The 20,730-nt window shown below is 61.4% G+C and overlaps 1 protein-coding gene across 1 annotated transcript; it reads left to right on the top strand.

Annotated features, from left to right (window-relative positions):
• The first annotated feature begins 388 nt into the window (after positions 1–388).
• MUC4 (mucin 4, cell surface associated) lies at positions 389–20,460 on the top strand. The gene is made up of 23 exons (XM_067302176.1): positions 389–506; positions 624–7,907; positions 8,649–8,788; positions 9,016–9,180; positions 9,274–9,429; positions 9,544–9,674; positions 10,029–10,117; positions 10,568–10,744; positions 11,743–11,945; positions 12,572–12,650; positions 13,234–13,404; positions 13,893–13,994; positions 14,200–14,436; positions 14,811–14,989; positions 15,212–15,323; positions 15,412–15,510; positions 16,387–16,569; positions 16,670–16,743; positions 17,103–17,167; positions 17,424–17,629; positions 17,952–18,120; positions 18,228–18,398; positions 20,331–20,460. Exons 1-23 carry the CDS (start codon positions 389–391, stop codon positions 20,458–20,460), a joined length of 10,440 nt encoding a protein of 3,479 aa, XP_067158277.1.
• The last annotated feature ends 270 nt before the right edge of the window (positions 20,461–20,730 follow it).

Below are 20,730 nucleotides of genomic sequence, written 5' to 3'. Positions count from 1 at the left end.
GACGCGGCAGGTGTCGGGGCAGGGACCGGCCCTGCGGGTGACATGTGGCATTTGGGCACCAGCTTCCTTCTGCAGCGGCGGCGCAGAGCGGGGAGGAGGGAGGGGGCACAATGGGGACGGTCCCAGCCAGGCCGTAGGCAGGCAAAGCCGGAAACAATGGGCTGGCTTCTCCCTGCTTCGCCCGTGCTAGCGTGCCCTGGCTGCAGCCCCCGTCTCTGCAACGCCAACTTCGGCAGGGTCAGCAGGAGACCCAGGCGAGTGGCCCCTCGCCCTGCTGCCCGGCGCTGCGGACAGCTCCTCTGCCAGCGGGTCGGCAGAGCAGACCCCGGCAGAGCCCGTTGGCATCTCCCCAGCGGCTGAAGACACCAGTGCCAAGCTACCTCCAGACATGTCACCCACCACGGCCAGTCCGGGAATATGCGAGGCGTTCCCCGAGGCAGCTGTGATCCAACCTGGGCATCTCCCTCCCTCCAGCTGGACCAGCTCTGGAGATGGCCAGGGTTCAGGTAATGCCACCCCCGTAACAGGTAATGCCAGCTCCAGGCTGGCAACAGGTGTGTCCCTGCCCGCTGGGGACACTGCTGGTGTTGATTCAGGTAGGACCATGTTGTCTCTCCTTGCAGGTGACATGGTGGTGCAGACTGCAGAAGCAATGGTCCCAGCTGGGACCAGCAAGGTGGAGGAGGTGCCTCCCAGTACAGTGGCTGCCTCAGAGCTCACTGAGGGTACAGCAGCACGAGACAACCCCCAGGCAAGGGCAGGGGTTTCCTCTGCAAGCCCTGCCAGCCACCCGACCAGCACCAGCGTCCCTGAGGCTCCTCCCACCACTTGGCATGGGCACCCTCCATCCCCTGCACCAGCAGGGCACACATCAGCTCTTGCTGTGGGGAGCAGCGGTGCTGGGCTGGCCTCAGCCATGTCGTCCCCAGGTCTAGGCATCCCCACTGAAGAGGGGATGGGCAAACTGCCACCGTCAAACAGCAGCACTGCTCTTGAGCAGGCCCTGGAGGCATCTAGAGCAGCTCTGGAGAGCGTTGCTGGAGAGCCGGCCCCAGGGACAGCAGTCCATGCGCTAGAGGGAATCACGGCGGAGCCACGTGCAGGTGCTACAGGCCCACTGAAAGGGGCCTTCCCAAAAGCGGGCAGAGGCATGTCCCCCCCGATTGCACAAACCCCCATTAATCAACCACTGCTGGGGTCAAAAGCATCTTCCTTGGTCCCTGGCGAAGCCTCCGATGTCAATGGGTTGGTCCAGCTGGATGATGTTATCACTGTGGAGGGGACATTGGGGACAACACGGACCACAGTGCTGTCTCATATCAAACTAGGCATGGGGTTGTCACCTCCTGCTGTCAGCAAGAGCACTGTGGTGTCCCATGCAGCTGCTGGGCTCCCATCCCAGGAGGTCACATTGGAGCTGGACAAGGGCACCTACCCTCCCACCACAGGGGCCAGCGTCTCGCTTGCCTCCTCTCTGCTCACAGGCAGCACCGTGGGGCCGACTGCAGGCCCAGCTGGTGGTGCCGCTAACCACCCGACGCCAGCAGCCCCCATGGCATCCCCTCATGCAGCGGCAGGAGGAGCAGAGGGGGTGACGCCACCATTTGCAGATGCTCCGAGTGCTTCCTCAGCGAGGGCCACCTTCTCTCCCGTCAGCAGGACTACAGAGCCATGGACAACTGCCTCACCTGCAACTGGCCTCGATGCCTCCCAGGAGCCCCTGACACCCCCCGCTCAGCCACTTCCAGCCATTTCCCCTGCAGGCCCTGGTGGTGCCACAGCAGAGCTGGTAGCAAGTGCTTCCCCCATCCCATCAACCATGGAGTCAAGTGAAGGAGCTCCATCACCCACCAGCAATGATGCAGGCCCTGGGCAAGGGACAGCGCGCTCATCACCACATGGGACAAATGTCACTGCTGGAGATGGGCCACCTAGAGCCAGCACTGGCATCCCCCTCCATGCCACCACGCCAGCTCCGGACGTGGCAGCCACAGCCACTGGCGGACACCGCACTGACCCAGCTGCCAACTCCTCTTCCTCCAGTGTGGAGGTAACCACTGCAGAGCACATCCCCGCTGGGCCATTTCCAGCCCCGGATAATGCTACCGCTGAGCTGGTCTCTGGCGCGAGCAAGCCCACCTCCAGAGCAGCAATGGGCACTGCTTCCCCAAGGACCGCGAGTGCCATGATGGGGACGGGCACAGCGCCTTTCTCCAGCACTACTGGAAATGCCCCAGCTCCTGGCACGGCATTTCCTGATGATCCTGGTACTGCCGCTGGGCCGATGAGCAGCCTCTCCACTGCACCGCGTGGCAGTCCCTCTCCCGGGCCCGTCGCAGGCACAGCATCCTCCCTTGGAGACCCCACTGGGGCTCTGCCCACCGCAATGGCCTTTGCAGGCCCTGGTGCTGCCATGGCAGAAGCAACTGCAGGTGAATCCTCTCCAGCAAGACTCAGTGAGGCGACGTCCTTGCCCCTTGCTGGAAACAGTGCCAGAAAAGCGCAGACAGATGTGTCCTCTGGAGCACCACCTTCCCTCGGCAGGTACGGCAAGATGACCAGCCCAGCTGCAGATCTGTTTTCCTTCGTTACCCTGAGCGCAATCGGTGGAGCAGGGCCAGACTTTGGAAATACCCCTGCCAAGGAAGGTCCAATCGCAACCACCGCAGCAGCGGGCAGCTCCCCTGGGCCAGGCACCGGGATGCCCTGGGGTGCCGGCCCCACACCTGCTCCACCTGACGCGTCTCCCAGCCTTGGCAGCAGCCACCCAGGGCCAGCTGCGGGCTCACCACCACCAGCAGTCAGTGTCACAAGTGACCCTGCACCGTCCAAGGTGCCCAGGAGCGGACCTGTAAGTAAGTCAGCTGTCCATGGGTCTTCACTGCTCCTCACGCCATTCGTAGACATGACTGCTCTTGTTTTAGTCACCGACAGCAGCGACCCAGACCTGGGCTCTTCTGCAGCCATGGCCAAGGTCTCCGTCAGGCTCTCTCCCCCATCCAGGGACATCACTTTTAACCCAGCCACAGCCGCTCTGGGCATGGACACCGCAATGCCACAGGTACCTCAACATTTCTCAGCCCCAAATGCAGGTGTCACTGGTGAGCCAGTGTCACACATGTACATGCAACAACCGGATGCCACCAGCCCTCCGCTCAGCTCCCACGGTTCCCCCGTCACCCCCGGTGGGGAGACATGGTCGCGCACAGCTGAAGCGGAGCTGGCAGGGGTGTCCCGAGGTCTGAGCACAGGCAGACCAGGCGCAGGACCCGCTGCCCCCATCCCCAGCCCTGGGAAGCTGCGCGATCCCACAGTGTCCCCTCCAGCCACCAGCAGTGCCGCTCCCATCGCCGTTCAGCCAGCAACAGCAACAGCTTCTGAACCCATGGAGGGCACAACCACAGCAGCAACAACCGTCGACCTTGCAGGAGTGGTCGGCACCCCAGAGATAGCCAGAGCCAGCAGTGCTGCTGCAGCATCACGTGCAGGCGTCCCCCCTCTCCTGGATGACAGTCCCGCCCCAGGGCCACCCCTGGGGGTGTCCCCATCCAGCATCGCCCCGAGGACAGCAGCAGCCACATCACTGCCAGCACATGGCAGCCCAGCCACCCCACAGCCAGCGCTGGGCAGCGATGCCCGCCGAGCCCCGCACAGAGCCTCCCCCAGCCCCGACGGCAGCACTGCCACTGCGCCGCGTACGGCATCCCCGAATGCGGGCCCAGAGGAGGACCCAGGGGCCAGCGTGACCCACCTCCCACCTCATGCTGCCCCAACACAGAGGGCAGCCAGGTCCCTGACCCTGGGTGCTGGAAACACCGTGACCAAGCTGGAGGTGGGCCCCTCTGCTCACACAGGCACAGCCACCCCAGAAACAGGTTGGGATTCAACCTCAACCAAAGGAAGGTCGTTTCTCCTCACCAACGACTATGTCACCCACCCAGGTACAAGCCAGGCAGCATCTCTCCAGGGCCACTTTGGGGCTGAGCCAGCTCCAGATGTGCCAGCTATTGCCCATGGCACCGATGGTGCGGGGCCAGCTTCCAGCCGCGCACTCACCAGGACTGAGCCACCGCCGGAGCCATCTGCCCAAGGGGACGATGCTCCCCAAACCAGGCCCCCGGCAGGCTTTCTTCTCCTGGCTCCTGGAGGTGGTCTCTCTGCTCCTCCAGCCTTGGACGCCAGCCCAGCATCGGATGCAGCCAGCCCCCTTCCTGGCACCGCCGCCTCCCAGACACCCCCACCTGCATCGCTGCCAGTCGCCAAAAATGCAGCCATGGAGGGAGTCGGGGGCAGGTCACAGCCAGCAGGAGATGGCAGCAGCATGCAGACAGCTGCGGGCTCAAACCCAGTTGAAAATGCAACAGCAGACGCCTGGACGAGCAGGACAGACAGTGAAAACACCTCTCCTGGGCCAGCTCTCCGTGCATCGAACCCCGCCAGAGCCAGTGTCACCGCTCAGCCACACGCAACATCGTCAAACCAGAGCAACAGCACTGCTGAGCTGACAGCGGACACATCCTCCCCAGGCACCAAGGGCAGGGTGGCAGAGCCGGCCCCAGGACTGCCCCCATCTGTCACTGCAGGGGCTGAGCCAGTCACCGGCAATGCACCCCCAGCGGCATGGTCTGCCCCGGGCATCAAAAGCACCACAGCGGGGGCTGCAGTGGGTCCATCCTCACTGGCGGTGCCCAGCCCCACTCCAGAGCTGGCCGGAGCACCTTCACCGGTGCTCGGTCCCAGCATGGCTGAGCTGGGGGTCAGCGTGTCCTCTCCTGTCCCCGGCAGCACCAGGCCAGCGGTGGTGGCATCCTCTGGCATCCCCAGTGACGATGTCACTACAACAGCAGCAAGGGTAAGTGACAGCAGTCTCAGCTTGGCTGCATCCTCCTCTGCTGCCCTGGCTCGTGCCCTGCCTCTCGGCAGCGGGGCCGGCGTGGAGCTCATCACAGCGACCGTCTCCTCGCGCAGCCCCCACAGCGCCTCTCGGCCACTGACGGAGCCCGTTGAAAGCACCAGTGAACCCTCTGCAAGGTCTTCCAGCCCAGGTGCCGACAGAGGCCAGGATGAGCCCTTGGCCAGGGCGTCCTTGCCAAGCGCAGGCAGCTCACATGCAGGGGAAAGCACAGCCGCATCCTGGTCAGGCACCGGCGGTACCACTGCTCCGGTGGAGACTGCCACATCCTCCCCGGGTCCCTCCGGGAGCAGGGCTGATGGTACAGCATCCCTCGCCAGCAGTGAGGGCAGCGCTGTGCCCGTCACCAACACCACTGGCGCGGAGACCAGGACCAGCACGACATCCTCGTCGGTTGACGGTGCAGCCCCCGTGCCAGCCACCGGTGTGCCCTCCACAGCCCCCGAGCACATTGCCACGCTTCCGCCGACTGACACGCCGCTCCCGCTCCGCAGCCTGTTGCCAAACCCCGGCAACCTCAGCATGGTGCCGCCGGAGGAAATGTCCTCCCCACTCACCTCCGATTTTACCGCTCGGCTGGCGAGGGGCACGGCAGCCCCTGGGGAGCCGCCACCATGGACGGTGCCACCGAGCGCTGGCTTTACAGCCACTGGGGCAACTGCGGGCACAGCCGTGGTGGCCACCGCTAGCAGCCCTGGCCAGCCAGCCCTGGGCACCTCGTCCCCACTTACAAACAAGTTAACATCCACAACGAGCACCGCAAGCTGGAGTCGTGCCCCTGTGGAGGCTGCAGCGGGTCCGTCCTCCCCGGGGACCAGTGGTCTCCTGCCTGAGCCACTGCGACTGCCCACAACCCCCGCAAACAGCGTCTCTGCGGCTGATCGAGCGGGCGGCACCTCATCCACCCGACCCACCGCCACCGGGCTGCCACTGGGCACACTCCCCTCCAGCAACACCGTCATCCCAGCCGGCCCACCCAGAGGGGAGAGATTCGTGGCCACTGCAGCCAGCAGGACAGCTGAGACATCGACTGCCAGAGCAGGGTTTGCCGTGGCAAAGGCCACCGGCACCAGCAGTGCCCTGTCCCCTGCCACAGAGCAACCCGTCACAAACAACCAGACAGACAGAGATGAGCTATCCAGCTCTGGCAGTGTTGACACAGGGGACGAAGGTGCAAACCCAACTCCAGCAGCTGTCGACGGGCTCGCTGCTTCCCCAGCTGCACATGGTGCTGCTGAGGAGACAACTATGATGGTGCCTGACGATACAGCAGCTGGGCACAACACAGGCCTGACACCTGCTCCGCTCATGCACACCACTACGGCCAAGCCCACCATCACCATGCTTGCAACAGTCGGCAAAGACACCACAGCTGCATCACAGACAGCCCTGGCTTTGCCTGTCTTCACCCCTTCGCTGAGCAAAGCAACAACCAGCAAATCAGCGTTAATCACAGACCACGTCCCAGCTCTAACAGCCCCCGGGACGGTCCCCGGGGGGAACGAGGTGGCAGCCAGCCCGCCTTCCTCAGTCACCGGCAGCACTCCAGCACCAGGGGGGCCAGTCCTGGGCCAGACCACAGCCGAGCCGGCAACCACAGTGGTGGGAGCAAGAGACGTAGGTGCAACCACCTCCCGAGCCACCAGTGCTGCGCTGGCAGCCGGAGCGCCGCTGGCCACTGTCAACGGGACAGCAGCGAGCCCACACCTCGGTCCCAGCACCGCTAGCAGCGGATCAGAATCAGCCATCTTATCTCCCACAACGCGCACCACAGTGGGGCCAACCAGTGGGTCCTTGGAGGTGCCCGGTCCCAGCCGTGCCATTGCAGTGCCCGGTACGCCTTTCCCCGGCAAGCACAACACAACAGAGGAGCTAACAACTGGGTCATCATCCGTACTCAGCAATGGTGCAACCACGGAGTCAGCAGCCTCCCTGGCAGTCGGATATGCTGCATCCAAGCCAGCAACAGGCGCCTCCTCTCCCACAGCCATCAGCAGCCCTGCGGTGGGACAGGCACCGAGCACGTCACCTCCCATCACCCAGATGTCCCTGGGGCAACCTATCTCGGGGGAGAAAACAGCTGAACTTGCCAGGAGCAGCTCAGCCACCATCGTTCATGACGTCCCAAGTGGGCCAAAAAGCCACATTTCCTCTCCTGCTTTCGCCGCCGTGACCAGCCCCACTGACATGTGGCTGGGAAATGGCACAGCTCTGCCCAGCTCTCCCAGTGCCCCAGCTGGGTTGGTGCTAATGCCGACTTCCCCTGAGCAAGGGACCTTGGAAAGCACCACGGCAAGTACCCTTCGCATCCCCAGCGATGACATGGCCAATGAGCTGGCCACAGCGACCTCCCCCACAGTCCTAAATAACAATGCAGTGGCGGCAGCCAGGGATGAACCCCAATCTGAGGTGCTTCCCACGCTTGCAAAGGGCCTCAGCACCCCGCAGGAAGGTTTTGGGCCTTTCTCTGTCTTTGGCACCCATGCAGCTGTGCCTGTCCCTGCGGCAGGCAGCCAGGCTGGATTGCAGCCTGCTTTTGCCACCACGTTCATCCCTCCTGCCTCTGCCGCCAGCCCAGACCCAGGCAGCATGGACAAAACCAGCCCCTCACCGGCTCCACTCATGTCAGCAGGATCTGGAAATGGAGTGGCCAAAACAGGGCTTGCAGAAAACGTCAACCCAGCGGCTCACACCACCACGGCCATCTCACCACACAGCATGCTGCCCGTTCCACCCACGAGACCAGCAAGCCCAGCCCAGCTGACCGTGACACAGACCAGACCAGCCGAGAAGGGGGGAGGCCTCCTGGGTGGCACCGTCACAGCACTGGGGAAACCACCGGCAGCCACCAGCCCCACTGCCACCGCGGCTCCTGCCTTTGGGACACAGAAAGGACCAGCCACGGCACCAAGGGCTTCTGCCAACGCCATCTCTAGCCACAGAAATCCCATGCTTACACCTTTGCCTGAGCCCCAACCCACCCTAGGACTTAGCAGTAAGTAGATTTTCTTCCTTCCTCCTAAGACAGAGAACGTGAAGGGGGTTGCCAGCCCGACTGAGCTGCTGTGATTGCAGACAGCATGGCATGCCCTGGGGATGGCTCATCTCGAAAGGGGTCAGGCTGGGGGGTCAATGGGAAAAGGTGAAATAGGGAACGTGAGAGCAGGTCATCTCATCTGGTTTAGACATGGGACATGCTGCTTCCCCATGGCTGGGAAGCCCAAGTGCCCAGCAGCGGGGACTCCCTCATCTCTCACTGTCGCTGAGATCAGCAGGGAAGAGCGTGAAACCTTGGGGGGGGGGGGGTGGTTGCACCCCCAGCTGCCTATAAAGCTCATCCCGAGCCAAGGTCTCCATTCCGTCCTTGCTCAGCACAGTACACGTGCCCACAGTCAGTCAAGTCTAAAGCCTGCAGCCAGTTTTGTTGTCCCATCTCTCCTCTGTGTGCATTTTTGTCTTACCTTTCACAGCTCAGGCAAGGGAAATCATTTAAGTACTCGCTCACAGCTTTGCCCAAATCCCAAATTGGGAAGGCAGGTTTCTTTGCAGGACAAGTGTCCAGAGGCAAAGACAGTCTCCCTGCATTAGAGCAATGATAGACATGGTGGGACTATGCCGGGACTATCCCGCCCTCCCTGCGGGCAGTGGTGCAAAAAGGCAAGCTTGCCTTGGAGGTGCGAAAGGTGGAGCAGATTTAATTATTTTAAATTTTCTATTAATCACCTGCTTGTGTTAGTTCCAGCTGTGTCGCTATACCCATACGGCGCGGAGGGAAATGACAGAGGATACGTTGAAAGGAAGGTGGATTTTAATTCCCCACTGTTCAAACCAGAGATCGGATTCCCTTTTGGGAAAACACTACATGACTCTCTCTACGTGAGTTTCCATGGCCACAGTGCACACAAGCGATATATAGCTTGTGTGGGAGAAAAAAAACAGCAAAATTGAAACAGAAGCCTAATGTAATATGGATGTTAATTTTTCACAGTTTAAAACGGCTGGTTTCTGCCTATCCATGTGCAGGGTATAAATAAAAGCCATACTGCTGGGCAAGCACCACCTGGGGAGGCTGGTGTCAGTAAATAACTAGTTATTTTGTTTAGTTTACAGATAATGGACAAATCATTTTCCCGCCTACGGACAACTATGTTCCCTCCAACCCTAACCCACCTCCCCAGGGGTTCGGTGGCCATGAGAGTTTGCCAATGGTGGCTGCGTTTTGGGACGACGCGGATTTTTCCCAGGGTGTCGGCACCACATGGTACCAGGTAGTGGCCATCAGTGACCTCCCCAGGAGAGCCCGGCTCCGACCTCCAGAGCAATCCCATCCTTTCTAAACTCCCTCTCTTGAAAACTCGCAGGAATACTCCACCCTTGGATCTACCCGAAACGCCCTTGTCCATGACGTGGAAGCAAAGATCAAGAGATACATGAAAATCTCGTACACAGCAAAATGGACCCTGAAGATGACATGGGAGGAGGCTCCAGCGTACCCATCCCGGCAGGATGACACTCAGGTGAGTGGAGGGGGTTAGGCTGGAGGGACCGTGACCATGGGGACCCCACTGGTGACGGGGGGCCCAGCTGCGCCCAGTCAAGGTGGGCTGACGGGGTGCTGTGGGTTTCTCTAGACAAACACGTACCAGGTGGTCCTCACCACCGATGGGAACCAGGCCTTCGCCCTGCTCCTGTACCAAGATGGTGGCATGCAGTGGGATTACACCAAGCTCGCAGCAAGGAACGTGCTCATCGGCTTTTCCAGGTGCCACTTGTGTGCGTGCATGTGTGTCTGCACATGTGGACATGCATGCCTGTGTGTGCATGTGAGCACACGCGTGTGTGTGTGTTCACTGCTGGGTGTGAGTAGAGGTGTCTGTCAGTCCTAGCTCAGAGTTACACTGTCTCTAGACCATTCCTCTTGCTTTTGCCCATGACCCTATGGTCTGTTATGCCTCTGTGGGCTGGCGGGAAGGATCTGTGCCGGGCCGTAGCACCATCAGCTCCTTTCCCCTTTGTGCTCAATGGGGAGACGCAGCACATGGGGTGGAGAAAGGAGGGAAAGAGAGGCGTAGGGTTGTGTCAGGAGCGTGATCCAGGATTTCCTCTCTTCACACAGTGGCGACGGATATGCCCAAAATAACGAGCTGACTCAAAAGCCACCAGCTGTTAAATACCGGCCCGACCAGTACAAAGGCTACGACACTGGTATGGCATGGCAGGGGGAGGCCCTTGGTCCGGTGCTGGGGGGGCTGGAGAGGAGACACGTGCCCTCAGGCGTCCGCCCAGGAGCCTGTCCCCGGCACATGTCCCTGCGGGGCGATGGAGACCGAAGCCTGCGTGAGGGCTGGCAGCTGAGAGCGAGCGAGGTCTCAAAGCAGAGATGAGCACAGATACAACTGCAGAGTGCAGGTCCCTGCTTCCCTTCGGCCGGGGCTTTCCACGGCTGCCTCAGCACCAGCAGCGTTGGCTCTAGAGGGAGCCTGGAGACCTCCTGGGAGAGGTTAATGGCAGGGGACAGTCATCCAGCTCGGGTGCCCGGTCCCTTCTCTGGACAGGGCGAGACACCAGCTGAGACTGTGGGGTTTTGGTGCTCGCTGCAGGATGTTGGCTGTGTTGTTCACGTTTGGCTGTGTTGTTTGCTGGTTGCTCCCCCAGATCTGCGTGGGCTCTGGATCTACAAGCTGGACAGTCGTCCCCGGGTGAACTACAGGCTGCGCTGCCTCGCATGGCTGGTGGCACAGCCAGAGGCGGCCAGCTGGAACGGAGAGCTGCCGCCCTGCCCCTGCTCGCGGTCCCAGGCAGAGCTGGACCCCCGCTACCAGCGGAGCAGAGGTGCCGGGTGCCCCTACTTGGGGAAAGGGGGGTCAGGGAAGAGGCAACCAGAAGCCTGGAGGAGGGAGATCCCAACCCATCGTTGCATGGGCTGCATCCCTCTGGTCAAGCGCCTCTAGTGCCCCAGCCCCTACGGGCTCAAAGGCACCCAAGCCCCTTCCTGAATTGGGCCCCTTCGCCCACCACTTCACCGCCCTCCTGGCCCGTCTGGGGAGAGTTGAGGCCAGTGGATGAATGCTGTGGGGTGGGGTAGGGAGGGGGCTCTCCTCTTGCTGTCAAGGCCCCAGGGCAGCTTCCAGGGCAGCCAGTGACACCCCAAACCCTTTCAGGCCTGGTAGATGCCTCCGTGGCCATGCTGCGCACCTCATCCCCAAGCCGGACTGGAGCTGGGGTCCGGTGTCTCTACCAGGATGAGAGTTTGCTCGAAGGCTGGCAGGAGAGGGTCTGGAGCCCTCCCCTCCATCCCACCACCGGTAGGCAAGCACCATGGCTCTCTTTCCTTAAAACACCTGCAGACGAGTCACGAGAGTGGCTGCAGCCCCCAGCGCTCTCCTGACAGAGAGGTGGCCTGTGGCCACGGCAGGCCCCATGTCCGAGAGCCCCGGCAGCCCCAGCAGCTCCTGGCTACCTTCCTCTGCAGATGGGGAGCTGGAGGCCTTTGACTGGTGCTGCCGGCAAGTGGGGAAACCCCTGCTGTGCACCAGGTTTGCTGAGAAGAGACCCAGGGCCAGCTGTGAGGGATACGTGCCGCCTGCCCCCGGTGAGTCCCCAGGGCTGCCCGCACCGTCTCCTTGCCGTGCCAGGACAGGAGCTGCCCCCAGCCTCGCTAGGCCAGGGGCACTGGTGCTGCATGAGTGGCACGGCTGTGCATGGTCACCACCGCGACCCCAGCTTTCCATGCTCAGCACGGGACTGTGGTCCACTCTCCTCTGTGCAATGATGCCAGCAATTGCCTTTCTTCCTCCCTGCAAAATGGCTTCATTCCCTTGCAACCCCAGCCAGTGCCTTTGGGGACCCCCACATCACCACCCTGGATGGGCTCACCTACACCTTCAATGGGCTTGGCGACTTTGTCCTCCTGCTGGCCAGCGATGCCCGGACCAGTTTCATCCTGCAAGGGCGCACAGCCCAGACCGGCACAGCCCAGGCCACCAACTTCGTGGCTTTTGCTGCCCAGTATGTCTCCGCCACCACCACAACAGTGAGTAGCAGCCACCTAGCTATAGGTTTGAGCACCTAATGGGAGAAACCCAGCAGACAGGTTGTGCAGCGCATTTGCACCACCTAGAAACGGCTGGGACTTGCAAAGCACGCCCTCTCCTCTTGGTGCCACCTCCCATGAGGAGCCCCAGCAACATGCTAAGTGCAGGGGCTGGACGAAGACTAAAAAGAGCCAACTCTAACACCTCGTGCATAATGTCCAGCCTTGGCCTGAAGCTCTACAGAAGTACTATCATCTGCTCCACCCTTTCATTGCACAATTTATACCCTGATCACTGGTCTCCTCTGGGCTATTTGCACAGTCGCATGCTCTCCCTTTCTTTGCAGAATTGCTCCCCACATCTAGAGAATGTCAGTAAGTCAAATCCCCCCGGTGTGATAGGAAGCAGCCCTGAGCAATGGGAGGACAGGGCTCAGACCCTGGAGCCCACCATGGCGGCTATCCAGTATGGCAAGCACACCAACACAACCTCCAGGGCTGAGCTCCTCTGCGGGGCTTGAGGAGGGCAGGGTCTAGCACTCGCGTCCCTGGCACAAGCTGGGAACGGGAAGTCTCGGGGGGGGAAGAGCGGACAGCCTGACTGGGACATTCGCTGTGGTTTGCAGGTCGAGTGGACCCTGGGAAGCCAAGGAGACATCCAAATCCTGCTGAACTATGAGACCATCCTGTTTTCCTACTCCAGAGGTGAGTAGGACGTAGTGATCCCCTCTAGCAACCGACCGTACTGCCCGCATCCTGCAAGGGGATCTCTCAGGGCAGCCCAGGGCCATTTCTGTCAGAAACGGTGCAAGTGCTCAGGGAGCTGAGGACATCCCTCAGCAGGGTCCATGTGGGAGCCGGGGCCGAGCCAGTCTCCACACGGGGCAAAGCTTTCTGCCTGCAAGGGGACTGTGTCTGTTCAGAAGAAACAACACGCCTCCGTTACTGAGCGGGCTCTTCTCACTCCTGCGGGCGTGAGAATACCTCCAGCAGCAGCCAGGCCCCCAGGCCCTTCCCCACATTTCTCAGGCTAGCAAGTGGCTAGAGCAGGGGCCAAATGGGGGGGGCGGCAAGGGGTGTTACCATCCCACGGAGATCAGTCCTGCCCTTAGCACAAGGGGAACCACCCTGAGCCCCATCAAATCCCTCCTGCCTATACACTGTCTCTGACTTGGCCAAGGTGGATGGGGAGCCCTCCCCTCCTCAAATTCAGAGGCATCGTTTCGGGCCCCCGCTCCAGCCCTGACCTTGTGTGGACTTTTCCCTCTGTGCTCATCTTCACTTGCAGACATGGATGCCGAGGTGTATTACAGCCCCGGCGTCCTGGTGGTCAACACCTCCTCCATCACAGCCATCTTCGACGGGGCTGTTGCCGTCTCCGTCTCGGCTGCCTCTGGGATCCTCAGTGTGGTTTGCAGCCTGCCCGATCGGTACCTCAACGGCACCAAGGGTCTGCTGGGTGAGGGGCCGGGCCGGCACTCGTGCAGAGGCTGCAGGGTGAGATTGGTGCCGTGCAGGCCAGGGACCAGCCCATCCCCAAGGCTCATGGCCGACTGCCCAAGCATGGTAGCCTCGAGCGGGTGACCCTGCTCACTATCAGGGAGGTGGTTGGGGCGGTGGCAGGGGCTGGAGGAACCTGGCAGCATTGCCCAGGCCCTGGGCTTGGGAGGCTGCAGAAGTCCAGGGCTAACCAAGCTCTGCTCAGGGCTGGGAGCCAGCCGGGCTGCCACCCTCCGGCCCTGGCTCCCTCTGCCGCCGAGCCAGAGTGCAATATCCCCTTCGTACCTCAAAGCAGGCTGGCAAATGCTAGAGGAGCGTGCTTGTGGGGACAGGGGGGCAGGACCCACCTGGGCCTCCCCCGATGGCTAAACTAAACCCCAGCCTGTGCCGGAGGAGGTGGTCAGCCAAGGCCTGGGGGACTCCAATCCTCCTGCAATGCTCTGCCAGGTGTGTGGGACCACAATTCCGCAGACGACTTCCAGATGCCGAATGGCACCAGCATCCCCAGGAACAGCAGCGAGGAGGAAATCTTCAGCTATGGGATGACCTGTAAGTCTGGGCTCAGGATCCATCTCGGAGATCCCCTGCTTCAGCACCTTCAGGTCTCATTTCGTCTGGAGAAATTTAAATACTTGTTTGAGCAAAATTGGTGCCAAGGATTCCCTTTGGTCTCTTTACTGCTCCATGGAAACCAACACTAAAAATATGCAGCCTTAAAAACCCTCGGCCCTTCCCGTGGTGTGCTCTCTTGCAGGGGCTGCTGGAGAGCACAGCCTGTTTGCCAAGCCGCTGGCAGCTCCAGTAACGAACTTCACACCTGTCTTCTTGTCTCGGCTGCGGCAGGAGAATGAAAGCCAGTACCAGCTGGCAGCCTCGCGGTGCCGCGGGAGCAGGGAGTGCATCTACGACACGCTGAGCACCGGGGATGTGGCCCTGGGCTTGGCCACCCAGAGCCTCGCAGTCAATTTCCAGCAGAAGAAGACAGCACTAAGTAAGTGGAGCAGATGGTCGCCTCCGAGAGGACGTGGGATTGGCTCCCTGGGGAATGCCTTTCTCCCTGCCTGGAGCCTCCTGCTCCACGTGGAGACAGGAGAGATGCCAGCCGAGATGCTCTTTCCTCAGATGCTTTCCCTCCCATCATCACCGGTAATGCTTCGCTCACGGCCTACAGGATGGAAAGGGTGACGAGGCAGTACCGAGCGGAGGGGGCAGGCGCGCGGTTCGTCCCCTGCGTCTCACCAGAGCTCAACGTAACAGGTAGGGCAGGCTCAGGGGCCTCGGTGAGACCGCCGCTCTGCCCCTTTCCCTGCACCTTGCCCCTCTCTCCTGCCACCTCTTCTCCTTCCTGGGTCTCTCCCCGTGCAGAGAACGGCACCCTCACGTGGGAGCCCACCGGCATGGCCCCGTTCACAGCCAGCCTGGAAGCCGTCGGGGCCAACAACCTCTCCGCCATCCTCCTGCTCAGCTTCACCCTTTGCAACTGCAGCAGGAGCCACCAGTGCGATTACAGCGACACCACCACCGTCAGCAGATCTTCCCTGCAGGTAGCGAGGTTTGGGCAGCGCTGCGTCCCCAGGGTACGCCCAGCCTGGAAAGCTCCTCCGGCATCGCGCAGGGAGCCGCGCCGGGTCTACCCCCCGCCAGCTGCACTGGCCATGTCCTCTTGTCCATCCGTCCTCGCGGTGTCCCTAAGCCGGTGTCACCGTCCCCTTCCACAGCTCGCAGCCTGCAGGTGTGATGACGGCTACTCGGGTCCTTTCTGCCAGCACCCGCCAGACCCCTGCGCCCGGGGCTGCTTCCCCGGCGTGAGCTGCCGCCCGCGCACCGGCTGCGAGCCCTGCCCTGCCGGCCTGACCGGCGACGGGACGCACTGCGCAGGTGAGGGGCGCAGAGCCCGGCTCGCCCTGGCTGCCGGCAGCGGCTGAGCCCGGCTTTCGCTCGGTGCCACGCGGCCTTGCCTTGGCAGATATCGACGAGTGCGCGCAGGGGGCGGCGTGCCCGGGGAACGCCACCTGCACCAACACCGTGGGCAGCTACGTGTGCGCCTGCGCGCCCGGCGAGGCTGGTGAGTGCCCCCGCGCCGGGGGAGCCTTTCGGTCCCGTGCCTGGATGTGCTGCCTGCTGCACAGAAGCAGCAGGAAGAAAATCTCTGCCCCCAAAAGGTTGCCAGGGCGGGTGAAGAAGCCCAGGCTTCCCGGTGCTGCGGCAGGGGCTGGGGCTGAGCTTCCCACCTGGCTGGCCGGAGACATGATCCTCGTGAGAATTGGCACCGGGCCGAGAGCCCTGTGGGAGGCATGCGGCTCCTACCAGGCGCCCATCCTCCTCCCCTCCCGGGCCTCGGGAGAAGAGGGCTCCAGCGGGATTAAAACCAGCCAGAGAGGAGGGGAGAGAGCCTGGGGGGTGAGCTCTGCACCCGAGCCCCTTGCCGATGTGCCTTCCTTAGTGCCAGATGGCATCGAGACACTTCAGCCCCAACCCCAGCAGCACCTAGTGCTTCCGGGCTGCAAACACTCATCTATTGGAAGGGAAACTTTTTTCATTGTGATTTTTCTCTGTGAGGAAAAAATCTCATCTGATCAAAGCTTACATGCATGAGAGGTAAAGAAGTTTGGAGGTTTAAAATCAAATCCTGACTTCAGAAAGGTTTTGGTGGGAGGGAGGAAGGTTGTCACTCCTGTTATAATGTGTCAGGCTGGCATTTATATATGGGCAAAAGATTCCAGCTGGGGGGGGGAGGGGGGTTATAGTGGTTTTCCTTGGGGCTCTGAATTTGTATTAAAAGTCACTAAAAGTTCAGAAGAAAGGCATTACAACCTGGGGTGAGGCTGAGCACGGGCTGGGTTGCTCAGCGCGCTTTGGCCGGTGCCTGCCGAGCCCAAGGGCTGTGACTTCGGTCCCAGTACCCGTTTCACCCCGTTTATCATCCCCCTGGTGCTCCCAGGCACGGGGCCGGGCTGCGCGGCAGCGTGCGGGTCCCGCGCCTGCCCCGAGGGCTACTGCAGCAACGGGGGACGCTGCCACCTGGACCCCGCCACCTGCGTGCCCGCCTGCCTGTGCCCCCCTGCCTTCACCGACCAGCGCTGCCTGGTGGCAGGCGGCGATTTTCAGCCCCCAGCTCGCCCAGGTGGGTGTCTCTGCCCCGCGCCGGGCCCTCTCCGGTGCTCCCACCCGGCTCGCCTGAGCCGCAGCAGGCGAGAGCGGCTGCTGCATCTTCCTCCCGGCAGATCTGCCCCGGAGGACCGTGCGCCTGCGGGTCCGGACGCTGCAAAACGCCACCGCTGAGGAAGTCAACGGCACCGTACGTCACCCAAGGGGGCAGGCTATTGCTGCGTGCCTGGGGATCCCCATGGCTAGCGACGGGATGACATGGGGGTGCTGCTCTGGAAGGCATTTTGGGGGGGTCTGTGCCCCCAGCACCCCCTGCGCCCCTGCCGGCCAGCACCCAGCAGCCCCTCAGGCCAGTGGGGTGGTGGCATCAGCCTGCAGGGACCCAGCCAAGTGACGCAGGCGGCACCCGTGGCTGCTCGCCAGGTCCCCCATGCGTGAACGAAGGGCAGAGCAGCCCTTGGGGCTCGGACACGTCGCCCTTCAGACTCTGCATCGCGCCGGTGCCGTCCTGCCCTCCTCTAACGCTGACTCCTGCTCGCCCTCACGCAGGTTGCGGCCGTCCTGGCATCCCTGGAGGTGAAGGCTTTCCAGAGCAACACCAACATCACCCGCACGTGAGTGAGCCAGGGACGGGCTCCGTGCGGCCCCAGGCTGAGCAGGGAGCAGATGGGGCACAAGGCTGCAGGGTTTGGGATGCACAGGGCTTTTGTCCCCCCGGCGCCTGTCTTTTCAGCCCCATGGCTGATAAACACCCAGAAGGGGTGTTTATGGGAAAAATGGGGAAACTGAGGCACAGCAAGGCTCCGCTGCTCTGGTAAAGTGGTAGCAGATCTGCCTGCAAACTCTGGCCACCTCTTCCTTTCGCCATAGGGACGACCGTGGTGGCTTCACATTCGCAGTGGTGTCCGAATTCGCCTACGACAGCACCGACACTGTGATCCGGTTCCTGAATGAGGAGCTGAGGGAGGCCATCACCGGCGCCTTCAACGGGCTGCCCAGGCGCGGGCGGCGGGCGGCAGGAGCACGCATCGCCTTCGAGCGCCTGCACGGGGATAACATCACCGACCTGGTGAAGTGTGAGTTGCTCCCAGAGCCATGGCTCCAAAGAGCCAGCTCAGCCTGGGGGCTGGGGAGGAGGACCCAGGAGTCCCCACGACCTGGCCCGCGCCACCCTTCATGCCCTGGGGTTTGGGTAATGTTGGCACTGATGGATGTGGGTCGGTGGCAATTCCCTAGCCTGTGGGCTATTCCTATTCCCTATCCCCTCAGCTCCTGCTGGGGGAAACCCCGGCAAGGGACACATCCCGGGGCGATGCTGCTCCAAAACCTGGGGATGCCATCCAAGCTGGGACTGCATGGACAAACCCCCGCGCTCTCCATGCTTGCCTCTCTCCCCAGTGACGGTGTTGGAGCTGAGGCGTTATTTCCCCTGCGGCCTCTCCGGCTACGAAGGCTACCAGCTGGACTATGCGGCGAGCATCGGCTTCCTCTGCGTGTCCCCTTGCAACACAGGCTACTGCCAGCACGGTGGCCGCTGCCAGCACCTGCCGGACGGGCCTGTGTGCAGGTAGGAGCGCCAGATGGGGTGGGCAGCAGAGGACATGGCCAGTCCTCGTGGCGGTGCATCCGCCACCTCTCCCCAGGGCTTCATCTCCCCTCTCTCCCCCTCCGCAGCTGCATCCCCTTCTCCATCTTCTCCCCCACTGGCGAGCGGTGCGACCGGCTCGCCATCAGCCTCGGCGCCTTCATCGGCATCTTGCTGGGGGCACTGGCTCTGCTGTCCCTCCTGCTCGCCTCCACCTGCCTGCTGGTGCGGCTGTGCCGCCGGCATAAGGACACCAAGGGGTAAGTGGTGCCCTGCACCCTCCCGCAGGGGCCAGGATGCAGCTTGGGGACGGACCCATGCAGGGATGGGTGCTGGTCGAGGGGCTGTCGGGCACAGGGTAGAGCAGGGGCTTGAGTTTGGATGTCAGGAAGAGCATTACCCACTCCAAAAAATTGGTGGAAAATTTGCTGTTGAAGGGTTAAGAGCTGGTTAGACACTTTTTCCCCAGGCAGTGGGTAGTGGGGTAAGCCTGCCTTGGGTAAGCGGTTGAGCTGGGTGGTCTTTTAGCATCTTCCAGCCCCTTTTCCAGTCATCCGCTGCTCAAGGGTCCAGTTACTTCAGTGGGCTGAAAACTAGATTCTTTTTTTTCCCCATTTCAGAGAATATTTGCATCTCTTCCTCAAACCACCCAGAGTGTATTTGGTTACAGAATGGATTTCTATTTAATTTGAATTTGAATAAAGTCCAAGCAATTTCCACTGGCACTCATGTTTCCCTGGGAAGAGTTGGTTTGCAGCAAGAAAAGACTATTGCAGGAGTGGCCCTCGCGTTTCTGCGCAGAAGGGAGTTAGCAGATGGCTGATGAAGTGCAAGGCTGGGGGGGAAATGCCAGCATCTCCCTTCTTCCTCCCCAGGCCTTGGTCCCAGGCCAGAGGGCTTTTCCATGTTAGCAGGAAGCTCAGTGCCCTGAGTCCCTTGCGCTGGCCAAGAAGGTGCTAGAGCAGGTCAGAGCAGGATTGGGACCATTTCCAGTGTTTGTGTCAGGGCTGCGCCGCATCCTGCAACCACTGTGAGCTCCCTTGTTGCCCAGGGAGTGGAGGCTCACCAAGCCGACGCGAAGTGCCTCTATTCATTTGCATTTGTGTCAGGCAAGAAATTCTGTGTGTGCAGCAATTGGGGCTTTCCTCCGCTGTTTCCCTCCCACAAATCCCTGTCCCCATCCCCTCTCCCCAGCCCCACACCCTCCTGCCCCTGCAAGCTCAATCACTGCTCCCCACTCCGGTCAGACCCGGGTGCCAGCACAATGCAAGGGCTCTCCTGGTGCCTTCTGACACATTGTCTTGTTTCTGCTCCCCTCATTTTAGGGCCAAGGAGTCCTTCTGGAGACCACGACCGTTCTCCTGTGAGTATATCTGTGCAAAAACGACCCCTGGCTCTGCTTCACTGCCTTTAATGTAATTGGCATCCAGCGGGCCTTTGGCCGCTCAGCTCTGAGTCAAAGTTGGTCTGGGGGGAGCATTGGCTGGCGGATCTCTCCCCTCCCTACCTGCTGAGGTGCCCCCTGCTCAGCCTGCCCTCTCAGGACTCCCCCCAGCTCTGCTCATGTTCCCACTCCAGCTCTCACCAAGCCAGAAGATGGAGCAGAGCCCATCCCCTCCAATGCCTCCGAATGGTGCTGGGCACCACAGCTCCAGGCCATCGACCCATCAGTTCAGGTCTGCCTGGGGTTTATTTCTCAGCTGCCCAAGGCCAGCTGTGAGTGTCGGGGGGGCATGCTCAGGGTAGTGCTGGCCTGCCTGTGGACCAGGGGCCTCATCTGGCTGCCTCGGGGCTCCAAGTCCACCCAGGAGCTGCTGGTGCTGTGCCTTGTCCCAGAGCAGCAGGCACCTCCGTGCTGCTCTCAGGGGCTGAAACGGCACAGGGAGCCTTAGCTCTCTGCATGGCCGTGTTTTGGCTGTGATGCACCTTGTATGGTCATCAGCAGGCAGCCAGCCTGTGGCAGGGCCAGTGGGAGGACGAGGACCATGACGAGCATGTGTCCCTCATAGGGACTCAGCCTCAAGTCAAGGCCTTATACCCAGCCCCTGCCTGGCTGAAGGTCTCTACAGGTTTTTGCTAGCGTTTGGGTCTGAGCTGTGCTGCCGCTTGAGCTTGTAGCAAAGGCCAGGCCTGCTGCAAAGCTCTTGCACAGAGTCACTCATCTATAGCGCTGCTTTGTTTGTTATTTACAGATACGAATCGCGAGACCCCACGTTAGGCCTCCAGGCCAACCAGCTCAACAACCATAGCATGCCGCAAGCTCCAAGGCAGCTGGCCACTGCTGTTCCTGCTTTAACACCTCCAGCTGCTTGTGGAGCGTGAGCTGCCTGCTGGGTTGGATGCTGTTCACGTCGCGGACACCTCTACCATGTCATTCTGCTCTTGAGATTTTGAGCAACATTATGTGTGTGGAGCAGGGAACAAGCACCTGCCTTTTGGGTTTTTGTTGCAGAAATGTGACTTTTGGGGACAGTTAACCTGAGGTGATGGCTGTGGAAGGAGGTGCCTTTGCTACAGTTCATGTTGGAGGAGATGCTACTTTTGAATGAAAAATGTATTTTTAGGGTGGATCATCAAAGTGCTAGGACTCCG

Source organism: Apteryx mantelli, chromosome 9 (assembly GCF_036417845.1).
Source record: "Apteryx mantelli isolate bAptMan1 chromosome 9, bAptMan1.hap1, whole genome shotgun sequence".
Lineage (NCBI taxonomy): Eukaryota > Metazoa > Chordata > Aves > Apterygiformes > Apterygidae > Apteryx > Apteryx mantelli.
Note: the sequence above shows the minus strand (reverse complement) of the source record. Positions and strands in the feature narration are given on the sequence as shown.